Source organism: Pristiophorus japonicus, chromosome 8, assembly GCF_044704955.1.
Source record: "Pristiophorus japonicus isolate sPriJap1 chromosome 8, sPriJap1.hap1, whole genome shotgun sequence".
Lineage (NCBI taxonomy): Eukaryota > Metazoa > Chordata > Chondrichthyes > Pristiophoridae > Pristiophorus > Pristiophorus japonicus.
In genome coordinates, this window is record NC_091984.1 from 7,833,196 (window position 1) to 7,859,033 (window position 25,838).

Below are 25,838 nucleotides of genomic sequence, written 5' to 3' on the forward strand. Positions count from 1 at the left end.
TTGGGAAACTTTTGTGGAGCGACTCGACCAATACTTTGTGGCCAATGAGCTCGATGGGGAAGAGAGAGCTGCCAAATGAAGGGCGATCCTCCTCACCGTCTGTGGGGCACCAAGGTATGGCCTCATGAAGAATCTGCTCACTCCAGCGAAACCCACGGAGAAATCGTATGACGATTTGTGCACACTGGTCCAAGAGCATTTGAACCCGAAGGAAAGCGTTCTGATGGCAAAGTACCGGTTCTACATCTACAAAAGGTCTGAAGGTCAGTAAGTGGCGAGTTATGTCGCCGAGCTAAGATGCCTTGTAGGACATTGCGAATTTGAAGGACATTTGGAGCACATGCTCAGAGACTTTTTCGTACTTGACATTGGCCACGAAACCAAACTTCACAAACTTTGGACTGCAGAGACCCCAACCTTGAGTCAGGCAATAACGACAGCCCAGGTGTTCATTGCCACCGGTGACAAAACGAAGCAAATCTCTCAGCACACAAGTGCAGCTACAAGTACTGTGAACAAAGTGATGTTGTGTTCGAATCATAACATACAGGGCAGGTCACATAATTGCAGCCGCAGGTCCGCAGATGACTCAGAGTCCACCATCAAGGGTGATGAATGCAAGGCCATTAACACCTTGTTGGCGCTGCGGGGGTGATCATCATTTCCGTTCATGCTGATTCAAAGAGTACATTTGCAAGGGCTGTGGAACAATGGGACACCTCCAATGAGTGTGCAGGCGAGCTGCTTAGCTTGTTAAACCTGCAATCCACCATGTTGCAAAGGAGGACAGATCCACGAAGGATCACGACGAACCAGAGCCTCAGGTAGAGGAGGCAGAGGTACATGAGGTACACATATTCACCACAAATTGTCCCCCGATAATGCTGAATGTTGAACTAAATGGACTCCTGGTGTTAATGGAGATGGACACGGGCGCAAGCCAGTCCATCATGGGCAAAAAGACTTTCGAAAGGTTGTGATTGCATCAAGGCCTCAAGGCCAGTCTTAACTCCAGTTCACACGAAACGAAGAACTGACACAAAACAACTGATTCCTGTAATCGGCAGTGCTACCGTAAAGGTCTCCTATGATGAAACGGTACACAAGCTAACACTCTGGGTGGTACCGGGCGATGGTCCCACGCTGCTCAGCAGGAGCTGGCTGGGAAAGATACGCTGGAACTGGGATGACGTCCGAGTTCTATCGCTCGCTGATGACACTTCATGTGCCCAGGTCTTAAACAAATTTCCTTCGCTGTTCGAACCAGGCATCGGGAAATTCCAAGAAGCAAAAGTGCAGATCCACCTAATTCCGGGGGCACGAGCCATCCATCACAAGGCGAGAGCAGTACCGTACATGATGAGAGAAAGGGTAGAGATCGAGCTAGACCGGCTGCAAAGAGAGGGCATCATTTCACCAATCGAGTTCAACGAGAGGGCCAGTCCTATTGTCCTAATCCTCAAGGGCGAAGGCACCGTCAGAATCTGTGGCGATTACAAAGTAACTATCAATCGTTTCTCCCTGCATCACCCCTTCTATCAACGACTGTCTGTTCCACCTGTAACAGGATCTGTGGCTCTCGTATCGGACTGTTCAGCCATCAAAGAACTCACATTGGGAGTGGAAGCAAGTCCTCCTCGATTCCGAGGGACTGCCTATGATGATGAGGACCAATACCCACTACCAAAGGCCGGCGAACTCTTTGCAACGCTGGCGGGAGGAAAGATGTTTTCGAAGCTGGATCTGACTTCAGCCTACATGACGTAGGAACTGGAGGAATCATCGAAGGCCCTCACCTACCTCAACACTCACAAAGGTCTTTTTGTTTATAACAGATGCCTATTTGGAATCCGATCAGCGGCAGCGATATTCCAGAGAAACATGGAAAGTTTACTGAAGTCGGTCCTGCACACCGTGGTCTTCCAGGACAACATCTTGGTCACAGGTCGGAACACAGTCAAGCACCTGCAGAACCTGGAGGAGATTCTTCGTCGACTCAAACGCATGGGGCTCAGGTTAAAACGCTCGAAGTGCGTTTTCCTGGCGCCTGAAGTGGAGTTCCTGGGAAGGAGGATTGCGGCGGACGGCATCAAGCCCACCAACGCGAAGACGGAGACAATCGAGAACGCACCGAGGCCACACAACGTGCCGGAGCTGCGGTCATTTCTGGGACTCTTGAACAACTTTGGTAACTTCTTACCGGGTCTCAGCACACTGCTCGAACTACGAAAAGGGGGAGAATGGGTTTGGGGCAAAAGCCAAGAAAATGTCTTTGTAAAAGCGAGACAATTGTTATGCTCAAACAAATTGCTTGCGTTGTATGATCCATTATAAGCGTTTGGTACTAGCATGTGATGCGTTGTCATATGGTGTCGGGTGTGTATTGCAACAAGCTAATGATTTTGGGAAACTGCAACCGGTTGCTTATGCATCCAGGAGTCTGTCTAAGGCTGAGAGAGCTGACAGCATGATTGAAAAAGAAGCGTTAGCGTGTGTCTATGGGGTAAAGAAAATGCATCAATACCTGTTTGGGCTAAAATTCAAATTGGAAACTGACCAAAAGCCACTTATATCCCTGTTTTCCAAGAGTAATGGGATAAATACCAACACATCGGCCCGCATCCAGAGATGGGCGCTCACGTTGTCTGCATACAACTACGCCATCCGCCACAGAAAACTGCGTCGAAGCTCTCAGCCGGCTGCCATTGCCCACCACAGGAATAGAAATGGCGCAGCCCACAGATCTAGCAATGGTTATGGAAGCATTTGAGAGTGAGCAATCACCTGTCACTGCACGGCAGACCAAAACCTGGACAAGCCAGGACCCCTTATTATCTCTAGTCAAACGCTGTGTGCTTCACAGGAGCTGGTCCAGTGTCCCAGTGGAAATGCAGGAAGAGATAAAGCCGTTCCAACGGCGCAAAGATGAAATGTCTATACAGGCAGACTACCTTCTGTGGAGCAATTGAGCAGTGATCCCCAAGAAGGGCAGAGACACCTTCATTAATGACCTCCACAGTACCCACCCAGGCATCGTAATGATGAAAGCGATAGCCAGATCCCATGTGTGGTGGCCCGGTATCGATGCGGACTTAGAGTCCTGCGTTCACAGATGCTCGCAGTTAAGCAATGTACCCAGGATGGCGCCGCTAAGTTTATGGTCTTGGCCCTCCAAACCGTGGTCTTGGGTACACGTCAACTATGCAGGCCCGTTCTTTGGTAAAATGTTCCTTGTGATTGTAGACGCATACTCCAAGTGGATTGAATGTGAGATAATGTCGGCTAGTACGTCCGCTGCCACTACTGAAAGCCTGCGGGCCATGTTTTCCACACACGGCTTACCCGTCGTCCTGGTGAGCGACAACGGGCCATGTTTTACTAGTGCTGAGTTCAAAGAATTCATGACCCGTAATGGGATCAAACGTGTCAGATCTGCCCCATTTAAACCAGCGTCCAATGGTCAGACAGAGAGAGCAGTGCAAACCATCAAGCAAGGCTTGAAGAGGGCAACTGAAGGCTCACTGCAGACTCACCTATGCCAAGTCCTGCTTAGCTACCGCACAAGACCCCACTCACTCACTGGGATCCCACCTGCTGAACTGCTCATGAAAAGAGCACTTAAGACAAGGCTCTCGTTAGTTCACCCTGATCTACATGAACAGGTAGAGAGCAGGCGGCTTCAACAAAGTGCATACCATGATAGCGCAAATGTGTCATGCAAGTTTGAAATCAATGATCCTGTATTTGTATTAAATTATGGACAAGGTTCTAAGTGGCTTCCCGGCACTGTCGTGGCCAAAGAAGGGAGCAGGGTGTTTCTGATCAAACTTTCAAATGGACTCATTCACCGGAAACACTTGGACCAAATCAAACTCAGATTCACGGACTATCCTGAGCAACCCACCTTTTTTGATCCCCCAACATACACACCAGTGGCAACCGGCACCGCGGTTGACCACGAAGCAGAACCCATCATCCACAGCAGCCCTGCAGGGCTCAACAAATCATTCAACAACACCAGCTTTCAGACCGAGACGATCAACCAGGGCAAAAAGGGCCCCAGATTGACTCACATTGTAGACTTTGGGGGCGGGGGGGAGGTGTTGTTCTTTATGTGGACTTGTATTTACTCTGTACAGCCACCCTGGAGTCCACGGGGATCACATAATCCCTTGGGAGCACAGGTATTTAAGGAGGCTTCACAGGTCAGACATGCACTCTGGAGACCTGCAATAAAAGACTAAGGTCACACTTTACTTTGCGCTCACAGCGTTCAGTCTGACTCTTTCTCCATACACAACAAGATTCATATTTGATTCCTTACCCGATCTGACCTCTATGTAACCTCAGTCCCACACCAATACGGTCGATCATTAACTGCCCTCTGAAATACCTAGCAAGACACACAGTCGCTTTGGGCAACTCGAGATGGGCAGCAACACACACATTCCAACAATTATTTTTTTAGAGAGATGAAACTGAAACAAAATGATATTAGATTTGAAAGTTTGTTCCATATTGTTGATCCTGATATTAATCTGAAGGCAGGTTGTGTGCTCCGGTGTGGAGTTACATGGGGGAAACCCATAAATCAACTGAGCGGGCTGAATTTTGCAATCTGAACTCAATTGTAGCAATTAATTTTGACTTCAAGGTTTTGTGTCTCCAAGCTGCACAGTGGGCATGATGTACATCCACATGACATAATCTCAGCTGTATTTAAAGGGACAGTGCCCTTGTGTAAATTGGAGATGTTCAGTATGGATGGTGGACATAGAGCAAGGGCAGCACCCAGATTCAATGATGCCGCACTGGAATTACTGCTGGGTGCAGTCAGGAGGTGGAGGAGAGACATATTTTCCCCCAGTCATTGGAGGAAGAAACCTGCTGCTCTCATCAAGGAGGTGCAGTTGGAGTTAGTTCAGGAGGAGAGCAGCAGGAGCGTTGTGCCCAGGTCATGGATGCAATGCAGAAAGCAGTTTAATTATCTCACTGGATCAGGAAAAATGAGTACTTTTGCTGATTCAACTACATTCTATGCTTTAAGCCAAACCGTTTTCACTCTGTCTTACTAAGTATTCTTCACCACACACCTAGCACCAACTCAACTTTGAACAGCACCCTACCCTCACTTTCTGTGCACTGCATCACCTTCCCACATATCCATACTCATCCCAATCAGGTAATATGATGCATGTGTCTCATAGTCACGCTTATCGTATGTACCTTCATCTGCACCTGCATCTCAGAATAAACTGAGATGAGGAGAAATTTCTTCTCTCAGAAGGTTGTAAATCTAAGGAAATCTCTGCCCCAGAGAGCTGTGGAGGCTGGGTCTTTGAATATACCTAAGGTTGAGATAGACAGATTTTTGAGTGATAAGAGAGTAAGGAGTGATGGGGAGCGGGCAGGAAAGTGGAACTGAGTCCCTGATCAGATGATCTTTTGAATGGCGGAGCAGGCTCGAAGGGCCAAATGGCCTCATCCTGTTCCTATTTCTTATGTTCTTATGTCTTATGTTCTTCACTCACTCACAGGTCTGTTTTTGCACCTATTGTTGGAGAAGAGAGCGCAAAACACAAGGGAGAGAAATAGGACTGGAGTTGGGGCGCCACAAATAGTGCAGCTCACAGATAGAAAAGAGGATGCACTGGAGATATGTGGCACATCTGTGCCCTCTCAATTGAAGATGGAGACACAGGGAGCTCACAGATAGCTGGTGACAGAATTACAAATATCTCTGACACACATATTGTTGTCTTAAAACAAACTTCCGTTTGTTCACTTAAGTAGTATGAATTCAGTTCTCTGGTTATAATCATTTTATTCTTTAATTTCAACATAAAATGCGATTTGCAAGTGAAGTGTAGTCACAGATGGAGCAAGGTATACCTAGGCCTGGGTATCACCGTGCTCTCGAACAAGGGAAAATACTTACATTGATACACTATTTTCTTATCAAACTGGAGCTTACATTACCCAATATGGTAGTTTCTGGCGACTGCATAATCCAGAGACACAAGTCTACATCAACAAAACACAGAGAAACATTTTGGACTTGCTGTGTAAGCATAAACCCCTAGTCTCTTAACTTTTCTGATCCGAACGTAATATTTCTAATCTAGAAGCATATTCTATTATGAATATCGACGGCTGGTTGGTGGCAAAACACCAGCGGTTGCTCAGTGAAATCTGTTTGTCTCTCTCTCTCTCTCATGATGCAAATCATATTTATCCCTCTATCGAATGAATTAATCATGAACCCCTTTCAGAAGCTGAATTACCTGGGTCCATACGCTGGCTTCTTTTCATTGATGGATGAACTATGAGAAGACTGAGTATGGATTGTGAACATTGTGACTTTGTCACAACTAAATCCTATCTCTTTCTTTTGTCTTCCAGGGACTTCACGTGTACAGCAAGTGTGACAGGACATCCATGAGCACATTTCCTCAGAGGACCTCATTCCTTCTGAGGGTGCACTGTCACAGGATCTACAGCCATGCACCAGCACAGAGACTCATACTTAAATGGGTTCACTTCGAGAGTTAGTTGTGTTTTCACCTGGTGACTCACACCTCACGAGTGAGCACAAGCAGACACTGGTGGTAGAGACAGCTATGTGGAGGTCACGTTGAGGGGCACAGTACTTTCCAAGCTCTAATCAGCTGGATACAGATACTGAACTCCGGGACTGTTTGTTGAGAACGAGATTGCAAGAGGTGCATCGGCAACTTAGGCAGGTACTGAGAGAAGTGCCACACACACTCTCCATAATAGCAGAGAGGATGGAGGAGACCAACTTGTTCACTAGTGGATTGGTACTGCAGCGAATTGTAAGAATGTCTTCAATGGAGACAGAGTCTGTCTCTATGGAGCTTGAAGCAAGGATCTCAAATGAGTCCATGCAGGGACCACTGCGGCCTTTGAAAAAAGCTGTATGCATACAAGAACATTTTCTATAGAAACATAGAAACATAGAAAATAGGTGCAGGAGCAGGCCATTCAGCCCTTCTAGCCTGCACCGCCATTCAATGAGTTCATGGCTGAACATGAAACTTCAGTACCCCCTTCCTGCTTTCTCGCCATAACCCTTGATCCCCCGAGTAGTAAGGACTTCATCTAACTCCCTTTTGAATATATTTAGTGAATTGGCCTCAACTACTTTCTGTGGTAGAGAATTCCACAGGTTCACCACTCTCTGGGTGAAGAAGTTTCTCCTCATCTCGGTCCTAAATGGCTTACCCCTTATCCTCAGACTGTGACCCCTGGTTCTGGACTTCCCCAACATTGGGAACATTCTTTCTGCATCTAACCTGTCTAAACCCGTCAGAATTTTAAACGTTTCTATGAGGTCCCCTCTCATTCTTCTGAACTCCAGTGAATACAATCCCAATTGATCCAATCTTTCTTGATAGGTCAGTCCCGCCATCCCGGGAATCAGTCTGGTGAACCTTCGCTGCACTCCCTCAATAGCAAGAATGTCCTTCCTCAAGTTAGGAGACCAAAACTGTACACAATACTCCAGGTGTGGCCTCACCAAGGCCCTGTGCAACTGTAGCAACACCTCCCTGCCCCTGTATTCAAATCCCCTCGCTATGAAGGCCAACATGCCATTTGCTTTCTTAACCGCCTGCTGTACCTGCATGCCAACCTTCAATGACTGATGTACCATGACACCCAGGTCTCGTTGCACCTTCCCTTTTCCTAATCTGTCACCATTCAGATAATAGTCTGTCTCTCTGTTTTTACCACCAAAGTGGATAACCTCACATTTATCCACATTATACTTCATCTGCCATGCATTTGCCCACTCACCTAACCTATCCAAGTCACTCTGCAGCCTAATAGCATCCTCCTCGCAGCTCACACTGCCACCCAACTTAGTATCATCCGCAAATTTGGAGATACTGCATTTAATCCCCTCGTGTAAATCATTAATGTACAATGTAAACAGCTGGGGCCCCAGCACAGAACCTTGCGGCACTCCACTAGTCACTGCCTGCCATTCTGAAAAGTACCCGTTTACTCCTACTCTTTGCTTCCTGTCTGACAACCAGTTCTCAATCCACGTCAGCACACTACCCCCAATCCCATGTGCTTTAACTTTGCACATTAATCTCTTGTGTGGGACCTTGTCGAAAGCCTTCTGAAAGTCCAAATATACCACATCAACTGGTTCTCCCTTGTCCACTTTACTGGAAACATCCTCAAAAAATTCCAGAAGATTTGTCAAGCATGATTTCCCTTTCACAAATCCATGCTGACTTGGACCTATCATGTCACCATTTTCCAGATGCACTGCTATGACATCCTTAATAATTGATTCCATCACTTTACCCACTACTGAGGTCAGGCTGACCGGTCTATAATTCCCTGTTTTCTCTCTCCCTCCTTTTTTAAAAAGTGGGGTTACATTGGCTACCCTCCACTCCATAGGAACTGATCCAGAGTCAATGGAATGTTGGAAAATGACTGTCAATGCATCCGCTATTTCCAAGGCCACCTCCTTAAGTACTCTAGGATGCAGTCCATCAGGCCCTGGGGATTTATCGGCCTTCAATCCCATCAATTTCCCCAACACAATTTCCCGACTAATAAAGATTTCCCTCAGTTCCTCTTCCTTACTAGACCCTCTGACCCCTTTTATATCCGGAAGGTTGTTTGTATCCTCCTTAGTGAATACCGAACCAAAGTACTTGTTCAATTGATCCGCCATTTCTTTGTTCCCCGTTATGACTTCCCCTGATTCTGACTGCAGGGGACCTACGTTTGTCTTCACCAACCTTTTTCTCTTTACATACCTATAGAAACTTTTGCAATCCGCCTTAATGTTCCCTGCAAGCTTCTTCTCGTACTCCATTTTCCCTGTCCTAATCAAACCCTTTGTCCTCCTCTGCTGAGTTCTAAATTTCTCCCAGTCCCCAGGTTCGCTGCTATTTCTGGCCAATTTGTATGCCACTTCCTTGGCTTTAATACTATCCCTGATTTCCCTAGATAGCCACGGTTGAGCCACCTTCCCCTTTTTATTTTTACGCCAGACAGGAATGTACAATTGTTGTACTTCATTGGAATGGGGGACTGAAATTGCACGTTCAGCCATGAACTCATTGAATGGCGGTGCAGACTCCTGCACCTATTTTCTATGTTTCTATGTTTCGAAGAACTTTCTGCCAAACATTTGCCAGAGAAACCAGAGAAAGCAGCTGTAATAAGTGAGGTTTTATTGGGGCTGAAATTGCAGTCGGAGGTTTCCCGCGGGCAATTGCCTTCGACCTGAAATATTTCTACGGATTTGCCTGGTGGTCCGAGAGCAGCCTGCGATTCCGGTGGGGAGGTATTCTCTTGCTGCACTGCGAAGCCTGCTCCCATCCATAGATTCCCACACAGAAGATGCAGTCATGTCTGACTGCTCAGCCAATCAGGTACAGTATTCTCAATTAATAGCAATGGGAACCCCGTATCTACAAGTTCTCATTGCTATTAATTGAGAAAAATACCCAAACACAATAACACCAAATTAAAAAATAAAAAACACACCTAACATAATTAAAATTGATTGAAATTAAAATTAATAAATATCTCAGAGAAAAAAACATTTCTGAGTTTTTAAAGGTATTTTAATTATGGTTTTAAATAAACTTAAAGTAGTGGGCAGGGTTTTAAAAAATAAAATGTGTATTTTTAATTTTATTTTTTATGTTTTAAGTGTGTTTTAAGATTCTTACGCCTGTAAAAGTAGGCGATGTGCCTGCTTCTATCAGGCACAAGAGTTTTGAGGAAATTTGCTGGGCAAGATATGGGAAAATACCTCAATCTTGCCCTTGAAAATGTCCTCGCTCCCGATATGCGGATGATCTGTCAAGCTGGAGCTTGACAGATCGACAAAGCCAGTTTTCAGCGCACACGCATTGTGCGATGCCTTCCCTGGTCTGTAGAACCTCCATATGGACCCGGAATTTCTGGGCCAATGCTCCCCAATGTGACTGAATGTCAAGTGGAGTTCAATTTCTTTCACCTGGATGAAGCTGGAGGAATACTTCAATCATTTTACATCTAATGTTTCAAACAAGTTTTTCTTTGCAACATTTTATTGTGAGTATACAGCACAAATGTATTGTAAATTGTACAAGGTGTGCTACTGTTTTGGATTTTCTACCGACTGGACAAACTGAACTGAAGTTCATGCCCTGGAAAGTTGCAAGTGATGAGAGCAGTTGAGGAGTTAGATTTTTGTCTGAAGGATGCTGACTAATGGTTCATTGTAATGTTCTCATTTCTTGTTCAAACAAAAGTTCCAAGACCGTAAACATTTGTTACTTGGGTCTCAAATTTACAGTATCTGGAAAGTGCAACATGATCTTGTTTTATTTAAAATCAGATATTTTATATTGAGACCAAGTATTACTTGCTCTGAAAGAATTTAGCTTGGGCACAGCAAGGATTGCACTTGCTAAACTATGAGCAGTGTGAAAATCTCTTCAACCAGCGCTCCACTTCGTTCCGGGGGCGGTAACTCAGATTTTGTGAGATGAGCAAAACATAGAAACAGAGAAACATAGAAACATAGAAAATAGGCCATTCGGCTCTTCGAGCCTGCACCGCCATTCAATGAGTTCATGGCTGAACATGCAACTTCTGTACCCCATTCCTGCTTTCTCACCATACCCCTTGATCCCCGTAGTAGTAAGGACTAAATCTAACTCCTTTTTGAATATATTTAGTGAATTGGCCTCAACAACTTTCTGTGGGAGAGAATTCCACAGGTTCACCACTCTCTGGGTGAAGAAGTTTCTCCTCATCTCGGTCCTAAATAGCTTACCCCTTATCCTTAGACTGTGACCCCTGGTTCTGGACTTCCCCAACATTGGGAACATTCTTCCTGCATCTAACCAGTCTGAACCCATCAGAATTTTAAACGTTTCTATGAGGTCCCCTCTCATTCTTCTGAACTCCAGTGAATACAAGCCCAGTTGATCCAGTCTTTCTTGATATGACCGTCCTGCCATCCCGGAAATCAGTCTGGTGAACCTTCGGTGCACTCCCTCAATAGCAAGACTGTCCTTCCTCAAGTTAGGAGACCAAAACTGTACACAATACTCCAGGTGTGGCCTCACCAAGGCCCTGTACAATTTAGTAACACCTCCCTGCCCCTATACTCAAATCCCCTCGCTATGAAGGCCAACATGCCATTTACTTTCTTAACCGCCTGCTGTACCTGCATGCCAACCTTCAATGACTGATGTACCATGACACCCAGGTCTCGTAGCACCTCCCCTTTTTCTAATCTGTCACCATTTAGATAATAGTCTGTCTCTCTGTTTTTACCACCAAAGTGGATAACCTCACATTTATCCACATTATACTTCATCTGCCATGCATTTGCCCACTCACCTAACCTATCCAAGTCACTCTGCAGCCTCATAGCATCCTCCTCGCAGCTCACACTGCCACCCAACTTAGTGTCATCCGCAAATTTGGAGATACTACATTTAATCCCCTCGTCTAAATCATTAATGTACAGTGTAAACAGCTGGGGCCCCAGCACAGAACCTCGCGGTACCCCACTAGTCACTGCCTGCCATTCTGAAAAGTACCCATTTATTCCTGCTCTTTGCTTCCTGTCTGACAACCAGTTCTCAATCCATGTCAGCACACTACCCCCAATCCCATGTGCTTTAACTTTGCACATTAATCTCTTGTGTGGGACCTTGTCGAAAGCCTTCTGAAAGTCCAAATATACCACATCAACTGGTTCTCCCTTGTCCACTCTACTGGAAACATCCTCAAAAAATTCCAGAAGATTTGTCAAGCATGATTTCCCTTTCACAAATCCATGCTGACTTGGACCTATCATGTCACCTTTTTCCAAATGCGCTGCTATGACATCCTTAATAATTGATTCCATCATTTTACTCACTACTGAGGTCAGGCTGAACGGTCTATAATTCCCTGTTTTCTCTCTCCCTCCTTTTTTAAAAAGTGGGGTTGCATTGGCTACCCTCCACTCTGATCCAGAGTCAATGGAATGTTGGAAAATGACTGTCAATGCATCCGCTATTTCCAAGGCCACCTCCTTAAGAACTCTGGGATGCAGTCCATCAGGCCCTGGGGATTTATTGGCCTTCAATCCCATCAATTTCCCCAACACAATTTCCCGACTAATAAGGATTTCCCTCAGTTCCTCCTCCTTACTAGACCCTCTGACCCCTTTTATATCCGGAAGTACTTGTTCAATTGGTCTGCCATTTCTTTGTTCCCCGTTATGACTTCCCCTGATTCTGACTGCAGGGGACCTATGTTTGTCTTTACTCACCTTTTTCTCTTTACATATCTATAGAAACTTTTGCAATCCGTCTTAATGTTCCCTGCAAGCTTCTTCTCGTGCTCCATTTTCCTTGCCCTAATCAAACCCTTTGTCCTCCTCTGCTGAGTTCTAAATTTCTCCCAGTCCCCGGGTTCGCTGCTATTTCTGGCCAATTTGTATGCCAATTCCTTGGCTTTAATACTATCCCTGATTTCCCTTGATAGCCACGGTTGAGCCACCTTCCCTTTTTTATTTTTACGCCAGACAGGAATGTACAATTGTTGTCGTTCATCCATGCGGTCTCTAAATGTCTGCCATTGCCCATCCACAGTCAACCCCTTAAGTATCATTCGCCAATCTATCCTAGCCAATTCATGCCTCATACCTTCAAAGTTACCCTTCTTTAAGTTCTGGACCATGGTCTCTGAATTAACTGTTTCATTCTCCATCCTAATGCAGAATTCCACCATATTATGATCACTCTTCCCTAAGGGGCCTCGCACAATGAGATTGCTAATTAATCCTCTCTCATTACACAACACCCAGTCTAAGATGGCCTCCCCCCTAGTTGGTTCCTCAACATATTGGTCTAGAAAACCATCCCTTATGCACTCCAGGAAATCCTCCTCCACCGTATTGCTTCCAGTTTGGTTAGCCCAATCTATGTGCATATTCAAGTCAGGCATTATAACTGCTGCACCTTTATTGCATGCACCCCTAATTTCCTGTTTGATGCCCTCCCCAACATCACGACTACTGTTTGGAGGTCTGTACACAACTCCCACTAACTTTTTTTGCACTTTGGTGTTCTGCAGCTCCACCCATATAGATTCCACATCATCCAAGCTAATGTCCTTCCCAACTATTGCATTAATCTCCTCTTTAACCAGCAATGCTACCCGACCTCCTTTTCCTTTTATTCTATCCTTCCTGATGTTGAATACCCCTGGATGTTGAGTTCCCAGCCCTGATCATCCTGGAGCCACGTCTCTGTAATCCCAATCACATCATATTTGTTAACATCTATTTGCAAACTTTAGGGCTTGGCACTGAGTTTCACACCTCCCAACTGTTATCACCACCAAATGGGGCAATAATGAATTTCACCCTCATAGAATCATAGAATGTTTCCAGCATGGAAGAGGGCCATTTGGCCCATTGAGCCCTTGCTGGCTCTCTGCAAGAGCATCTCAGTTCGTCCCACACCCTTGTCCTTTCGCCTTGGCCCTGCAAATTTTTTTCTTTCAGGTACTTATCCAACTCCCTTTTGAAAGCCGTGATTGAGTCTGTCTCCTCGACGCTTTCAGGCAGAGGATTCCAGATCCGAACCGCTCGCTGTGTAAATGTTTTTTTCCTTCTGTCACGTTTGGTTCTTTTGCCAATCACCTAAAATCTGTGTCCTCTTGTTCTCAACCCCTCATGATTTTGATCATCTCTATCAAATCGCCTCTCAATCATCTCTGCTCCAGATTCTCCTGACTGTCCACGTAACTGAAGTCCCTCATCCCTAGAATCATTCTCATAAATCTGTTCTGCACTCGCTCTAATACCTTCACTAAATTCCTAAAGTGTGGTGCGCAGAATTGGACACAATACTCCGGCTGAGGCTGAAAAAGTGTTTTATACAGGTTCATCATAATAGCCATACTTTGTACCCGATACCTCTATTCAGGAAGCCAGGATCCCCTCAACTTTTGTTAATCTGCTGTATACATTCCTCCAGTCCGAAAAACAACCGTTCACAACTATTCTCTGTTTCCTGTCAGACAGCTAATTTTGCATCCACTCTGCCAGTGTCCCTTTTTTTCTATGGGCTTCAATTTTGCTGGCAAGCCTACTATGTGGCACTTTGTCAAATGCCTTTTGGAAATCCATGTACACCACATCATCCACATTGCCCTCATCTACGATCTCCGTTACCTCGTCAAAAAACTCGATCAAGTTGGTTAAACATGATTTGCCTTTAACAAATCCATGCTGGCTTTCCTTAATAAATCCATACTTGTCCAAGTGACTGTTAATTTTGTCCCTGATTATTGTTTCTAAAAGCTTCTGCACTACCGATGTTAAACTGACCGGTCTATAGTTGCAGGGTTTTACTTTACACCCTTTATTGAACAAGGGTGTAATATTTGCAATTCTTCAGTCCTCTGGCATTACTTCTGTTTCTAAAGAGGATTGAAAGATTATGGTCAGTACCTCCGTGATTTCTTCCTTCACTTCCCTCAGCATCCGAGGATGCATCCCATCCGGTCCTGGTGACTTAATTACTTTATGTACGGGCAGCCTTTCTAGTACCTCGTCTTCATCAATTCTAATCCCATCCAGTATCTCCTCTATCTCCCCCTTTATTGGGCTCAATTTTCCCCAATTATCTGCGCCGTTTTATTGGTGTGCGCCGCTTTTTTGGAGTAAATTGAAATCTGTAAGTTTCCTCAAATTTTCTGCACTAACGTAATTCACTTAGGTAGGATTTTTTTAGGCTACCATTTTTTTACCTCATTGGGGGCGTAACCTGCCACCCGTGCCAATTCTGGCCATTAAAGCAAGTTTGGCCAGCTCTGATTTACTGCAATTTTTCTGAGGATGGGATATGTGACCACTCTGGAACAACCTTCTGGGCAGTTAACAAATTCAGCGCAGGTAAGAGAATCAGTGCAGCAGGTGCAGTTCCACGGCCTGGACAGCAGCAGCAGAGAGGGAGAGAGAGGGGGAGGGGAGAGAGGGAGGGGAGGGGAGGGGAGGGGAGAGGGGCGAGGGAGAGAGGCCTTTCAGCCAGGGTTAGGACTGGCATCGGCACCGTGAGGAAGGGCGGGGGGAAGCATTTCGGCCAGGGTTAGGAGCTTCACCGGCACCCAAATTTCCCCAGGAGTTGCTCTGTTTTTTTTGGAGCAACTAGATTTTTTGGGGGGAACTTAAAAATCGCAATTCTCCCCATTTAAGTTGCTCCAGTGCAAGTGAGTTAGTTAGGTTTTTATTAGTTCAGTTTTTTTTTTCAAAAGAGGGCATTACATAGAAACAAAGAAACAGGGAAGATAGATGCAGGAATAGGCCATTCGGCCCTTCGAGCCTGTACCACCATTCAATAAGATCATGGCTAATCATTCACCTCAGTAGCCCTTTCCTGCTTTCTCTCCATACCCCTTGATTCCTTTAGCCATAAGGGCCACATCTAACTCCCTCTTGAATATATCCAATGAACTAGCATCAACAAATCTCTGCAGTCGGGAATTCCACAGGTTAACAACTCTCTGAGTGAAGACGTTTCTCCTCATCTCAGTCCTAAATAGCTTACCCCTTATCCTTAGACTGTGTCGCCTGGTTCTGGACTTCCCCAACATCGGGAACATTCTTCCTGCATCTAACCTGTCTGAACCCATCAGAATTTTAAACGTTTCTATGAGGTCCCCTCTCATTCTTCTGAACTCCAGTGAATACAAGCCCAGTTGATCCAGTCTTTCTTGATATGACCGTCCTGCCATCCCGGAAATCAGTCTGGTGAACCTTCGGTGCACTCCCTCAATAGCAAGACTGTCCTTCCTCAAGTTAGGAGACCAAAACTGTACACAATACTCCAGGTGTGGCCTCACCAAGGCCCTGTACAACTGCAGTAAGACCTCCCTGCTCCTATACTCAAATCCCTTAGCTATGAAGGCCAACGTACCATTTGCCTTCTTCACCACCTGCTGTACCTGCATGCCAACTTTCAATGACTGATTTACCATGACACCCAGGTCTCATTGCACCTCCCCTTTTCCTAATCTGCCGCCATTCAGAAAATATTCTGCCTTCGTGTTTTTGCCACCAAAGTGGATAACCTCACATTTATCCACATTATACTGCATCTGCCATGCATTTGCCCACTCACTTAACCTGTCCAAGTCACCCTGCAGCCTCTGAGCATCCTCCTCACAGCTCACATCACCACCCAGCTTAATGTCATCTGCAAACTTGGAGATATTACACTCAATTCCTTAATCTAAATCATTAATGTATATTGTAAATATCTGGGGTCCCAGCACTGAACCCTGCGGCACCCCACTAGTCACTGCCTGCCATTCTGAAATGGACCTGTTTATCCCGACTCTCTGCTTCCTGACTGCCAACCAGTTCTCTATCCATGTCGGTACATTACCCCCAATACCACGTGCTTTGATTTTGCACACCAATCTCTTGTGCGGGGCCTTGTCCAAAGCCTTTTGAAAGTCAAAATGCACCACATCCATTGGTTCTCCCTTGTCCACTATACCAGTTACATCCTCAAAAAATTCCAGAAGATTTGTCAAGCATGATTTCCCTTTCATAAATGCATGCTGACTTGGACCGATCCCGTCACTGCTTTCCAAATGCGCTGCGATTTCATCTTTAATAATTGATTCCAACATTTTCCCCACTACTGATCTCAGGCGAACCGGTCTATAATTAATGGACGATCAGACCCCGGGGATTTATCGGCCTTCAATCCCATCAATTTCCCTCACACAATTTCCCGACTAATAATTTCCCTCCTTCTCACTCGATCCTCGGTCCCCTAGTATTTACTGAAGGTTATTTGTGTCTTCCTTCGTGAAGACAGAATCAAAGTATTTGTTCAACTGGTCTGCTATTTCTTTGCTCCCCATTATAAATTCCCCTGAATCTGACTGCAAGGGACCTTCATTTGCCTTCACTAATCTTTTTCTCTTCACATATCTACAGAAGCTTTTGCAGTCAGTTTTTATGTTCCCAGCAAGCTTCCTCTCATACTCTATTTTCCCCCTCCTAATTAAACCCTTTGTCCTCCTCTGCTGAATTCTAAATTTCTCTCAGTCCTCAGGTTTGCTGCTTTTTCTGACCAATTTATGTGCCTCTTCCTTGGATTTAACACTATTCTTAATTTCCCTTGTTAACCACGGTTGAGCCACTTTCCCCATTTTATTTTTACTCCAGGGATGTACAATTGTTGAAGTTCATCCATGTGATCTTTAGATGTTTGCCATTGCCTATCCACCATCGACCCTTTAAGTATCATTCGCCAGTCTATTCCAGCCAATTCACGTCTCATACCATCCAAGTTACCTTTCCTTAAGTTCAGGACCCTAGTCTCTGAATTAACTGTATCACTCTCCATCTCCATATTATGGTCACTCTTCCCCAAGGGGCCTCGCACAACAAGATTGCTAATAGTCCTTTCTCATTACACATCACCCAGTCTAGGATGGCCAGCCCTCTATATTGGTCGAGAAAATCATCCCTAATACACTCCAGGAAATCTTCCTCCACCGTATTGCTTCGCCCAATCTATATGTAGATTAAAGTTGCCCATGATAACTGCTGCACCTTTATTGCATGCATCCCGAATTTCTTGTTTGCATCGCTACTACTGTTTGATGGTCTGTATACAACTCCCACTAGCATTTTCTGCCCTTTAGTATTCCGCAGTTCCACCCATACAGATTCCACTTCATCCAAGCTAACGTCCTTCCTTACTATTGCGTTAATTTCCTCTTTAACCAGCAATGCTACCCCACCTCCTTTTCCTTTCTGTCTATCCTTCCTAAATGTTGAATACCCCTGGATGTTGAATTCTCAGCCTTGGTCACCCTGGAGCAATGTCTCCGTGATGCCAATTATATCATATTCATTAATTGCTGCCTGCACAGTTAATTCATCCACCTTACCATGAATACTTCTCGCATTGAAGCACAGAGCCTTCAGGCTTGTCTTTTTAACACACTTTGCCCCTTTAGAATTTTGCTGTGATGTGGCCCTTTTTGATTTTTACCTTGGGTTTCTCTGCCCTCCACTTTTACTTTTCTTCTTTCTATCTTTTGCTTCTGCCCCAATTCTACTTTCCTCTGTCTCCCTGCATAGGTTCCCATCCCCCTGCCATATTAGTTTAACCCCTCCCCAACAGCACTAGCAAACACTCCCCCTGGGACATTGGTTCCAGCCCAGGTGCAGACCTTCCGGTTTGTACTGGTCCAACCTCCCCCAGAACCAGTTCCAATGTCCCAGGAATTTGAATCCCTCCCTTCTGCACCACTCCTCAAGCCACGTATTCATCTGAGCCATCCTGTGATTCCTACTCTGACTAGCATGTGGCACTGGTCGCAATCCTGAGATTACTACCTTTGAGACCCTACTTTTTAATTTAACTCCTAGCTCCCTAAATTCAGCTTGTAGGACCTCATCCTGTTTTTTACCTATCTCGTTGGTACCTATATGCACCACGAGAACTGGCTGCCACTGCTGTTTCTATAAGATCACCCCTCATCCTTCTGAACTCCAACGAGTAAAGACCCAGTCTACTCAATCTATCATCATAAGGTGACCCCCTCATCTCCGGAATCAGCCGAGTGAATCGTCTCTGTACCCCCTCCAAAGCTAGTATATCCTTCCTTAAGTAAGGTGACCAAAACTGCACGCAGTACTCCAGGTGCAGCCTCACTAATACCGTGTACAGTTGCAGCAGGACCTCCCTGCTTTTGTACTCCATCCCTCTCGCAATGAAGGCCAACATTCCATTCGCCTTCCTGATTACCTGCTGCACCTGCAAACTAACTTTTTGGGATTCATGCACAAGGACCCCCAGGTCCCTCTGCACCGCAGCTTGTTGTAATTTCTCCCCATTCAAATAATATTCCCTTTTACTGATTTTTTTTCCAAGGTGGATGACCTCACATTTTCCTACATTGTATTCCATCTGCCAAAACTTACCCATTCACTTAACCTATCGAAATCTCTTTGCAGCCTCTCTGTGTCCTCTACACAACCCGCTTCCCCACTAATCTTTGTGTCATCTGCAAATGTTGTTGCACTGCACTCTGTCCCCTCCTCCAGGTCATCTATGTATATTGTAAACAGTTGTGGTCCCAGCACCGATCCCTGTGGCACACCACTAACCACCAATTTCCAACCTGAAAAGGACCCATTTATCCCAACTCTCTGCTTTCTGTTAGCCAGCCAATTCTCTGTCCATGCTAATACATTTCCGCTGACTCCGCATACCTTTATCTTCTGCAGTAACCTTTTGTGTGGCACCTTATCGAATGCCTTTTGGAAATCTAAATACACCACATCCATCGGTACACCTCTATCCACCATGCTCGTTATATCTTCAAAGAATTCCAGTCAATTAGTTAAACATGATTTCCCCTTCATGAATCCATGTTGCGTCTGCTTGATTGTATTATTCCTATCTAGATGTCCCGCTATTTCTTCCTTAATGATAGCTTCAAGCATTTTCCCCACTACAGATGTTAAACTAACTGGCCTATAGTTACCTGCCTTTTGTCTGCCCCCTTTTTTAAACAGAGGCGTTACATTAGCTGATTTCCAATCCACTGGTACCTCCCCAGAGTCCAGAGAATTTTGGTAGATTATAACCAATGCATCTGCTATAATTTCTGCCATCTCTTTTAATACCCTGGGATGCATTTCATCAGGACCAGGGGACTTGTCTACCTTGAGTCCCATTAGCCTGTCCAGCACTACCTCCCTAGTGATAGTGATTGTATCAAGATCCTCCCTTCCGACATTCCCGTGACCAGCAATTTTTGGCATGGTTTTTGTATCTTCCACTGTGAAGACCGAAGCAAAATAATTGTTTAAGGTCTCAGCCATTTCCACATTCCCCATTACTAAATCCCCCTTCTCATCTTCTAAAGGACCAACATTTACTTTAGTTACTCTTTTTTCCTTTTTATATATCGGTAAAAGCATCCTGACACAATGGTGGTCCAGACCAAGCTAGGGCAGCCATCATTGAGAGAATGCGAGACTCGGCTGACATAAAGAGATGGCCCAGGGCGGTGGCGCCCTCCCCTTTAAGCACCGCCCTGAGAGCAGATGTTGGCCAGCTTCGCGACCCACGAAGTTGCCGTTGACACTTGCTTGCTCCGGCCTCGCGGCCTGCATGGCAATTTCCCATGTGGGGTGGTAATAGGTCGGTATGGGGTAGTGATGGGTCGCCTTGCAACACAATGATGTCATCGCCCTTGTGTAGCACCCTGGGGTGCTAACCATGAGGCACAGCACAGCCATGGTCGTGTCCACCTCCCTGGACAAAAACTGTCTTGCTCCCCGTTGGCGCTGCCCCGGAGGCGCTAATGGAGCCATAAAAAAGGGCAATTTCACCCCCAATGTCTCTCATTCCTGGTACCATTATAACCAATCTCTTTTACACCCGCTTTAAGGCCTTGACATTCTTTTTGAAGTGTGTTATCCAGAATTAAAGACAATGCTCCTAATAGGCACAACAAGTGTTTTGTAAAAGTTTGGCAAAAATGGCTTTCGTACCATTTATAAAGCAATGCAAGTCTGTTACTATCGTTCTCATCGTTGACCACATTTCTGAGTTTTGAATCATGTGGAAAGTATAAAATAAAGTGTTTTCTGGTTTTAGCACAGACATAGGCCATTCAGCCTGCTGAGCCCGTGCCGGCTCTTTGCAAGAGTACTCCAGCTAGTCCCACGATCGTGTGCTTTCCCCGTAGTCCTGCATTTTTTTGCCTTTCGGTACTGATCCAATTCCCTTTTGAAAGCCAAGATTGTGTCTGGCTGCACCAACTGTTCAGGCAGTGCTTTCCAGATCTGAACCACTCCCTGCATAAAATAAGTTTTTCCTCATGTTGACTTAGGTTCTTTTGCCAATCACCATAAATCTGTGACATCTGGTTCACGATCCTTCCACCAATGGGAACACTTTCTCTCGATCTACTCTGTCTAGACCCCTCATTATTTTGAACAGCTCCATCAAATCTCCTCTCAACCTTGTCTGCTCCAAGAAATGCAACACCAGCTTCTCTCATCCATCCATGTAACTGAAGTCCCTCATCCCTGGAACCACTCTTGTAAATCTTTTGTGCACCCTCTCTAAAGCCCTCGGAACTCTCCTAACGTGCAGTGCCCAGAATTGGACACAATATTCCAGGTGATGCCTAAACAGTGTTTGATAAAGGTTCATCATAAATTCCTTGCTTTTGTACTCATTGTCTCTATTTATCAAGCCCAGGATCCCGTCTGCTTTTTTAACGGCTTTTTCCATCTGCCCTGCCACCTTCAATGATTTGTGCACATATACCCCCAGGTCTTTCTGTTCATATACCCCTTTTAGTTTTTTACCCTTTAGTGTATATTACCTTTCCTCATTCTTCCTACCAAAATGTTTCACTTCACATTTTCTGCGTTAAATTTCACCTGCCACGTGTCCGCCCATTTCACCAGCCTGTTTATGTCTTTTTGAAGTCTATCACTATCCTCCTCACTGTTCACTATACTTCCAAGTTTTGTGTCATCCGCAAATTTTGAAATTGTGCCTTGAACACCCAAGTCCAAGTCATCAATATACATCAAGAAAAGTAGTGGTCCCAGTATCGACCACTGGGGACACCACAGTATACCTACCTCCAGTCTGAAAAACAACTGTTCACCACTACTCTCTGTTTCCTGTCTCTTAGCCAATTTTGTATCCATACTGCTACTGTCCCTTTTATTCTATGGGCTTCAACTTTTCTGGCAAGCCTATTATGTGGCACTTTATCAAACGCCTTTTTTGAAAGTCCATGCACACCACGTCAACCGCATTGCCCTCATAAACCCTCCCTGTTACCTCATCAATCAACTCGATCAAGTTAGTTAAACACGATTTGTCTTTAACAAATCTGTGCTGGCTTTCCTTAATTAATCCATGCGTGTCCAAGTAACTGTTAATTTTGTCCATGATTATTGTTTCTAAAAGCTTCTCCAATACCGAGGTTAAGCTGACAGGCCTATTGTTGTTGGATTTATCCTTACACACTTTTTTGAACAAGGGTGTAACATTTGAAATTCTCCAGTCCTCTGGCACCACTCCTGTATCTAAGGTGAATTGAAAGATTATGGCCAGTACCTGTGCGATTCTGTCCTTAACTTCCCTCAGCAACCCACGATGCATCCCATTCAGTCCTGGTGATTAATCTGCTTTAAGTACAGCCCGCCTTACTGGTAGTACCTGTTCTTTATCAATTTTTATCCCATCCAGTATCCCCACTATCTCCTCTTTCACTATGAATTGAGCAGCAACTTCTTTCTTGGTGAAGATAGATGCAAAGTACTCATGTAGTACCTCAGCCATACCCTCAGCCTCCATTCATAAGTTTCCTTTTTTGTCCCACCCCTCCTCTTACCCGTATAATACCTGTATGCCTATAGAAGACTTTTGAATTCCCTTTTATGAAGGCCATTGGTAGCATTCAAACTGCCGAGGCCCTCAGCTCTTGAATTCCCCTCCTCAACGTCCCTACCTCTCCTCCTTCAAGACCTTCCTTAAAACCCACTTCTTTGGCCAAGCATGTGGTCACCTGTCCTAATATCTCCCGATGTGCTTCTGTGTCAGATTTTATTTGATAACGCCCCTGTGAAACACCGTAGGATGCTCTACTACATTAAAGGTGCTATATAAATGTTGTTGTTCTTGTTGTAATAGATGTTAAGAATGGCATTCGTATTGTACTTGATTGTGTCTATTTAAAGCTCAAAGTGCATCACACAAAAAGTTTCTTTGAAGTGCTGTAGCATAGTTATGTAATTGGCTTGAAATCATGCTGTGGAGTGTTAGCGGATGAACACTTAATTCAATCAATTGATCAGCCTGGCGCTATTTTAACAGCATCAGTAACCTATCAAATTATTTGTACTGTATCCCACGGTGTAATTTCAAGGTCAGTACTTGCATTGACTTTGCCAACTTTAGTATCATAAAGAACTAAAAATTTGAAATTAATTAATTTTGAGATTCTGTGCTCTCAATGAAGGATCAGTAACCAGACTTTCTCTAAAGTTAGCTTCTATTAGTTTGCAGTGATTTTCATAATCCATTTCAACTGAGGTTTGGAACAATCCACCCTTTCACCTTTCTTTAGCTCAGCCAACCTAACCTCACCTTTTAATGCAAGTACAAGTTTAATGTATTGTGCATATTGCTGCTAAAGATGTTCAGTATTGTGTCTGGAACTGTGTAATGATTCAAACCTTGCTCCTACTTGTTTAACTCTCTTTGTTTTTTTATGGCAGGTCAATATTACATACCATGAGGTCTGGTTTGACGATCCAGAGAGCATTTCAATAAAGGCATCTATCTTGAGGAAATTAAAACTCCGTGGCATTGGCATGTGGAATGCAAATTACCTAAATTACAGTGCTGTTCCTATAGCAGCGATGCAAACTGAAGACATGTGGAATGCAATGTGCCCTTTCTGAGGAAAATGGCGAGCTTGAACCATTTAATCTTTTCATAATGTGATCATTTAGTTTTGCAAGTAAACTCAGCCAAAAGTGAGTTCGCTTCCAACATTAGAAATGACACGAATATAGATCGAGGGAACAGCTTTAACCTTTTATCTAATCAGCAAATTTCTATTCAATGAAAAGCAAATGTACTAATGCAATTTGCACGACAAGATCTGGTCACTTCAGCACCTTAATTATTTATAAGATGCAACAAACCTATATTAACTTCATAATGTTTAATGATAGAGCAGGCTAAAACTTCTTGCTAAATACTCACAATTCAGGCAACAATTCATCTTTCCCATTGGATGATAATCCACTTCTCACATTCACATGTGTGATGTCCATTTTATGCACATCTTAATTCTTGATGGGCTTTTTTAACGATTTTCTTTTTCCTCAGGTTATCATTTTGAACCGAGATAACATTTTAATTTTCAGTTTCCTCCTTTAATGGGTGTGAATGGTCCAGCAAATAGTGTTGTGGCCAGCAAATAGGGTCCAGTATACTGCTACTGTGTTATTTTGAATTGTAATATACAATGATTAGAGCATAGAAGGTGGCCATTCGGCCCATCGAGCCCACACTGGCTCTCTGCAAAAGCCCTTTAATTACTCCCACTCCACCACCCTTTCCCCATAGCCCTGCAATTTTTTTCCCTTCAGGTACTTATCCAGTTCCCTTTTCAAAGTCACAATTGAATCTGCCTCCAGCACCTAAGGCAGTGCATTCCAGATCCTAACCACTTGATGCATAATAAAGTTTCTCCTCATGTCACCTTTGGTTCTTTTGCTAATCACCTTAAATCTGTGTCCTCTGGTTCTCGACCCTTTCGCCAATGGGAACAGCTTCTCTCTATCTACTCTGTCTCGATGTTTAACACCACGATCAAATCTCCTTAACCATCTCTGTTCGAAGGAGAACAACCCCAGCTTCTCCAATCTATCCATGTAATGGAACCATTCTTTTAAATCTTTTCTGAACCCACTCTTCGGTCTTCACATCCTTCCGACAGTGCGATACCCAGAATTGGACACAATATTCCATGTAGTCAAGAGCCTCATATAGTCATACTCACAGAATCATACATTTCAGCTAATGTCCCCGACTCCTCCATTACTATCCCTGGACATGTTCTTATCCCACCGGCAGGACAGACTTACCGGAGGTGGTGGCACAATGGTTTACATTCGGGTGGAATGCCCCTGGGAGTCCTCAACATTGACTCCAGAACACATGAATTCTGATGGATTCAGGTCAAGCATAGGCAAGTAAACCTCCTGATTACCATCTACCGCCCTCCCTCAGCTGATCAATCCGTACTCCTCCATGTTGATCACCACTTGGAAGAAGCACTGAGGGAAGCAAGGACACAGAATATACTGTGGATGGGAAACGTCAATGTCCATCACCAAGAGTACCTCGGTAACTCCACTACTGACCAAGACTGACCTGAAGGACATAGCTGACAGACTGGGAGTGCGGCAGGTGGTGAGAGAACCAACACGAGGGAAAAACACACGTTAATTTGTCCTCACCAATCTACCTGTCGCAGATGCATCTGTCCATGACAACTTTGTAGCCGTTACCACAGTTATTGTGGAGACAAAGACCCATCTTCAGACTGAGGACATCATTCATCATGTTTTGTGACACTACCACACTGCTAAATGGGATAGATTCAGGACAGATCTTGCAGCTCAAAACTGGGCACCCATGAGGCATTGTACACCATCAGCAGCAGCAAAATTGTATTTCACCACAATCTGTAATCTCATGGCCGGGCATATCCATCAATATACCATTACCATCAAGCCAGCGGACCAACTCTGGTTCAATAAGGTGTGCAGAAGAGAATGCCAAGAAAAGCACTAGGCATCCCTAAGAGTGAGGTGCCAACCTGGGGAAGTTGCAATACAGGACTATATGTATACTAAACCGTGGAAGCAGCATGCTATAGACGAAGCTAAGTGATCTCACAATCAGTGGACCAGATCAAAGCTCTGCATTCCAGCCACATCCAGTTGTGAATGGTGGTGGACCATTAAACAACTAACGGGAGGAGGAGGCTCCATGAATATCCCCATCCTCAATGATAGCGGAGCCCAGCACGTGAGTGCAAAAGAGAAGGTTGAAGTGCTTGCAATCATTGTGAGATTACAAAATGTATTAACATTTGTGAATCTTGCTTTTGAGATTGTAAAATGAATTAAGCTTGATTGTAAAATGTATCTTGCTTTATTGGTGACAAGACATTATCGTGCAAAGTCCAAACAAGTT

General features: G+C 44.6%; 1 protein-coding gene across 1 annotated transcript in view; it reads left to right on the forward strand.

Annotated features, from left to right (window-relative positions):
• The window catches only part of LOC139268009 (di-N-acetylchitobiase-like), a 30,375-nt gene extending 6,840 nt beyond the window's left edge, over positions 1 to 23,535 (forward strand). The window contains exon 3 of the mRNA XM_070885975.1: positions 23,342 to 23,535. Within this exon, the coding sequence (XP_070742076.1) occupies positions 23,342 to 23,527 (186 nt within the window). The 3' untranslated portion in view covers positions 23,528 to 23,535. The remainder of the gene's footprint in view (positions 1 to 23,341) is intronic.
• Positions 23,536 to 25,838: the final 2,303 nt, after the last annotated feature.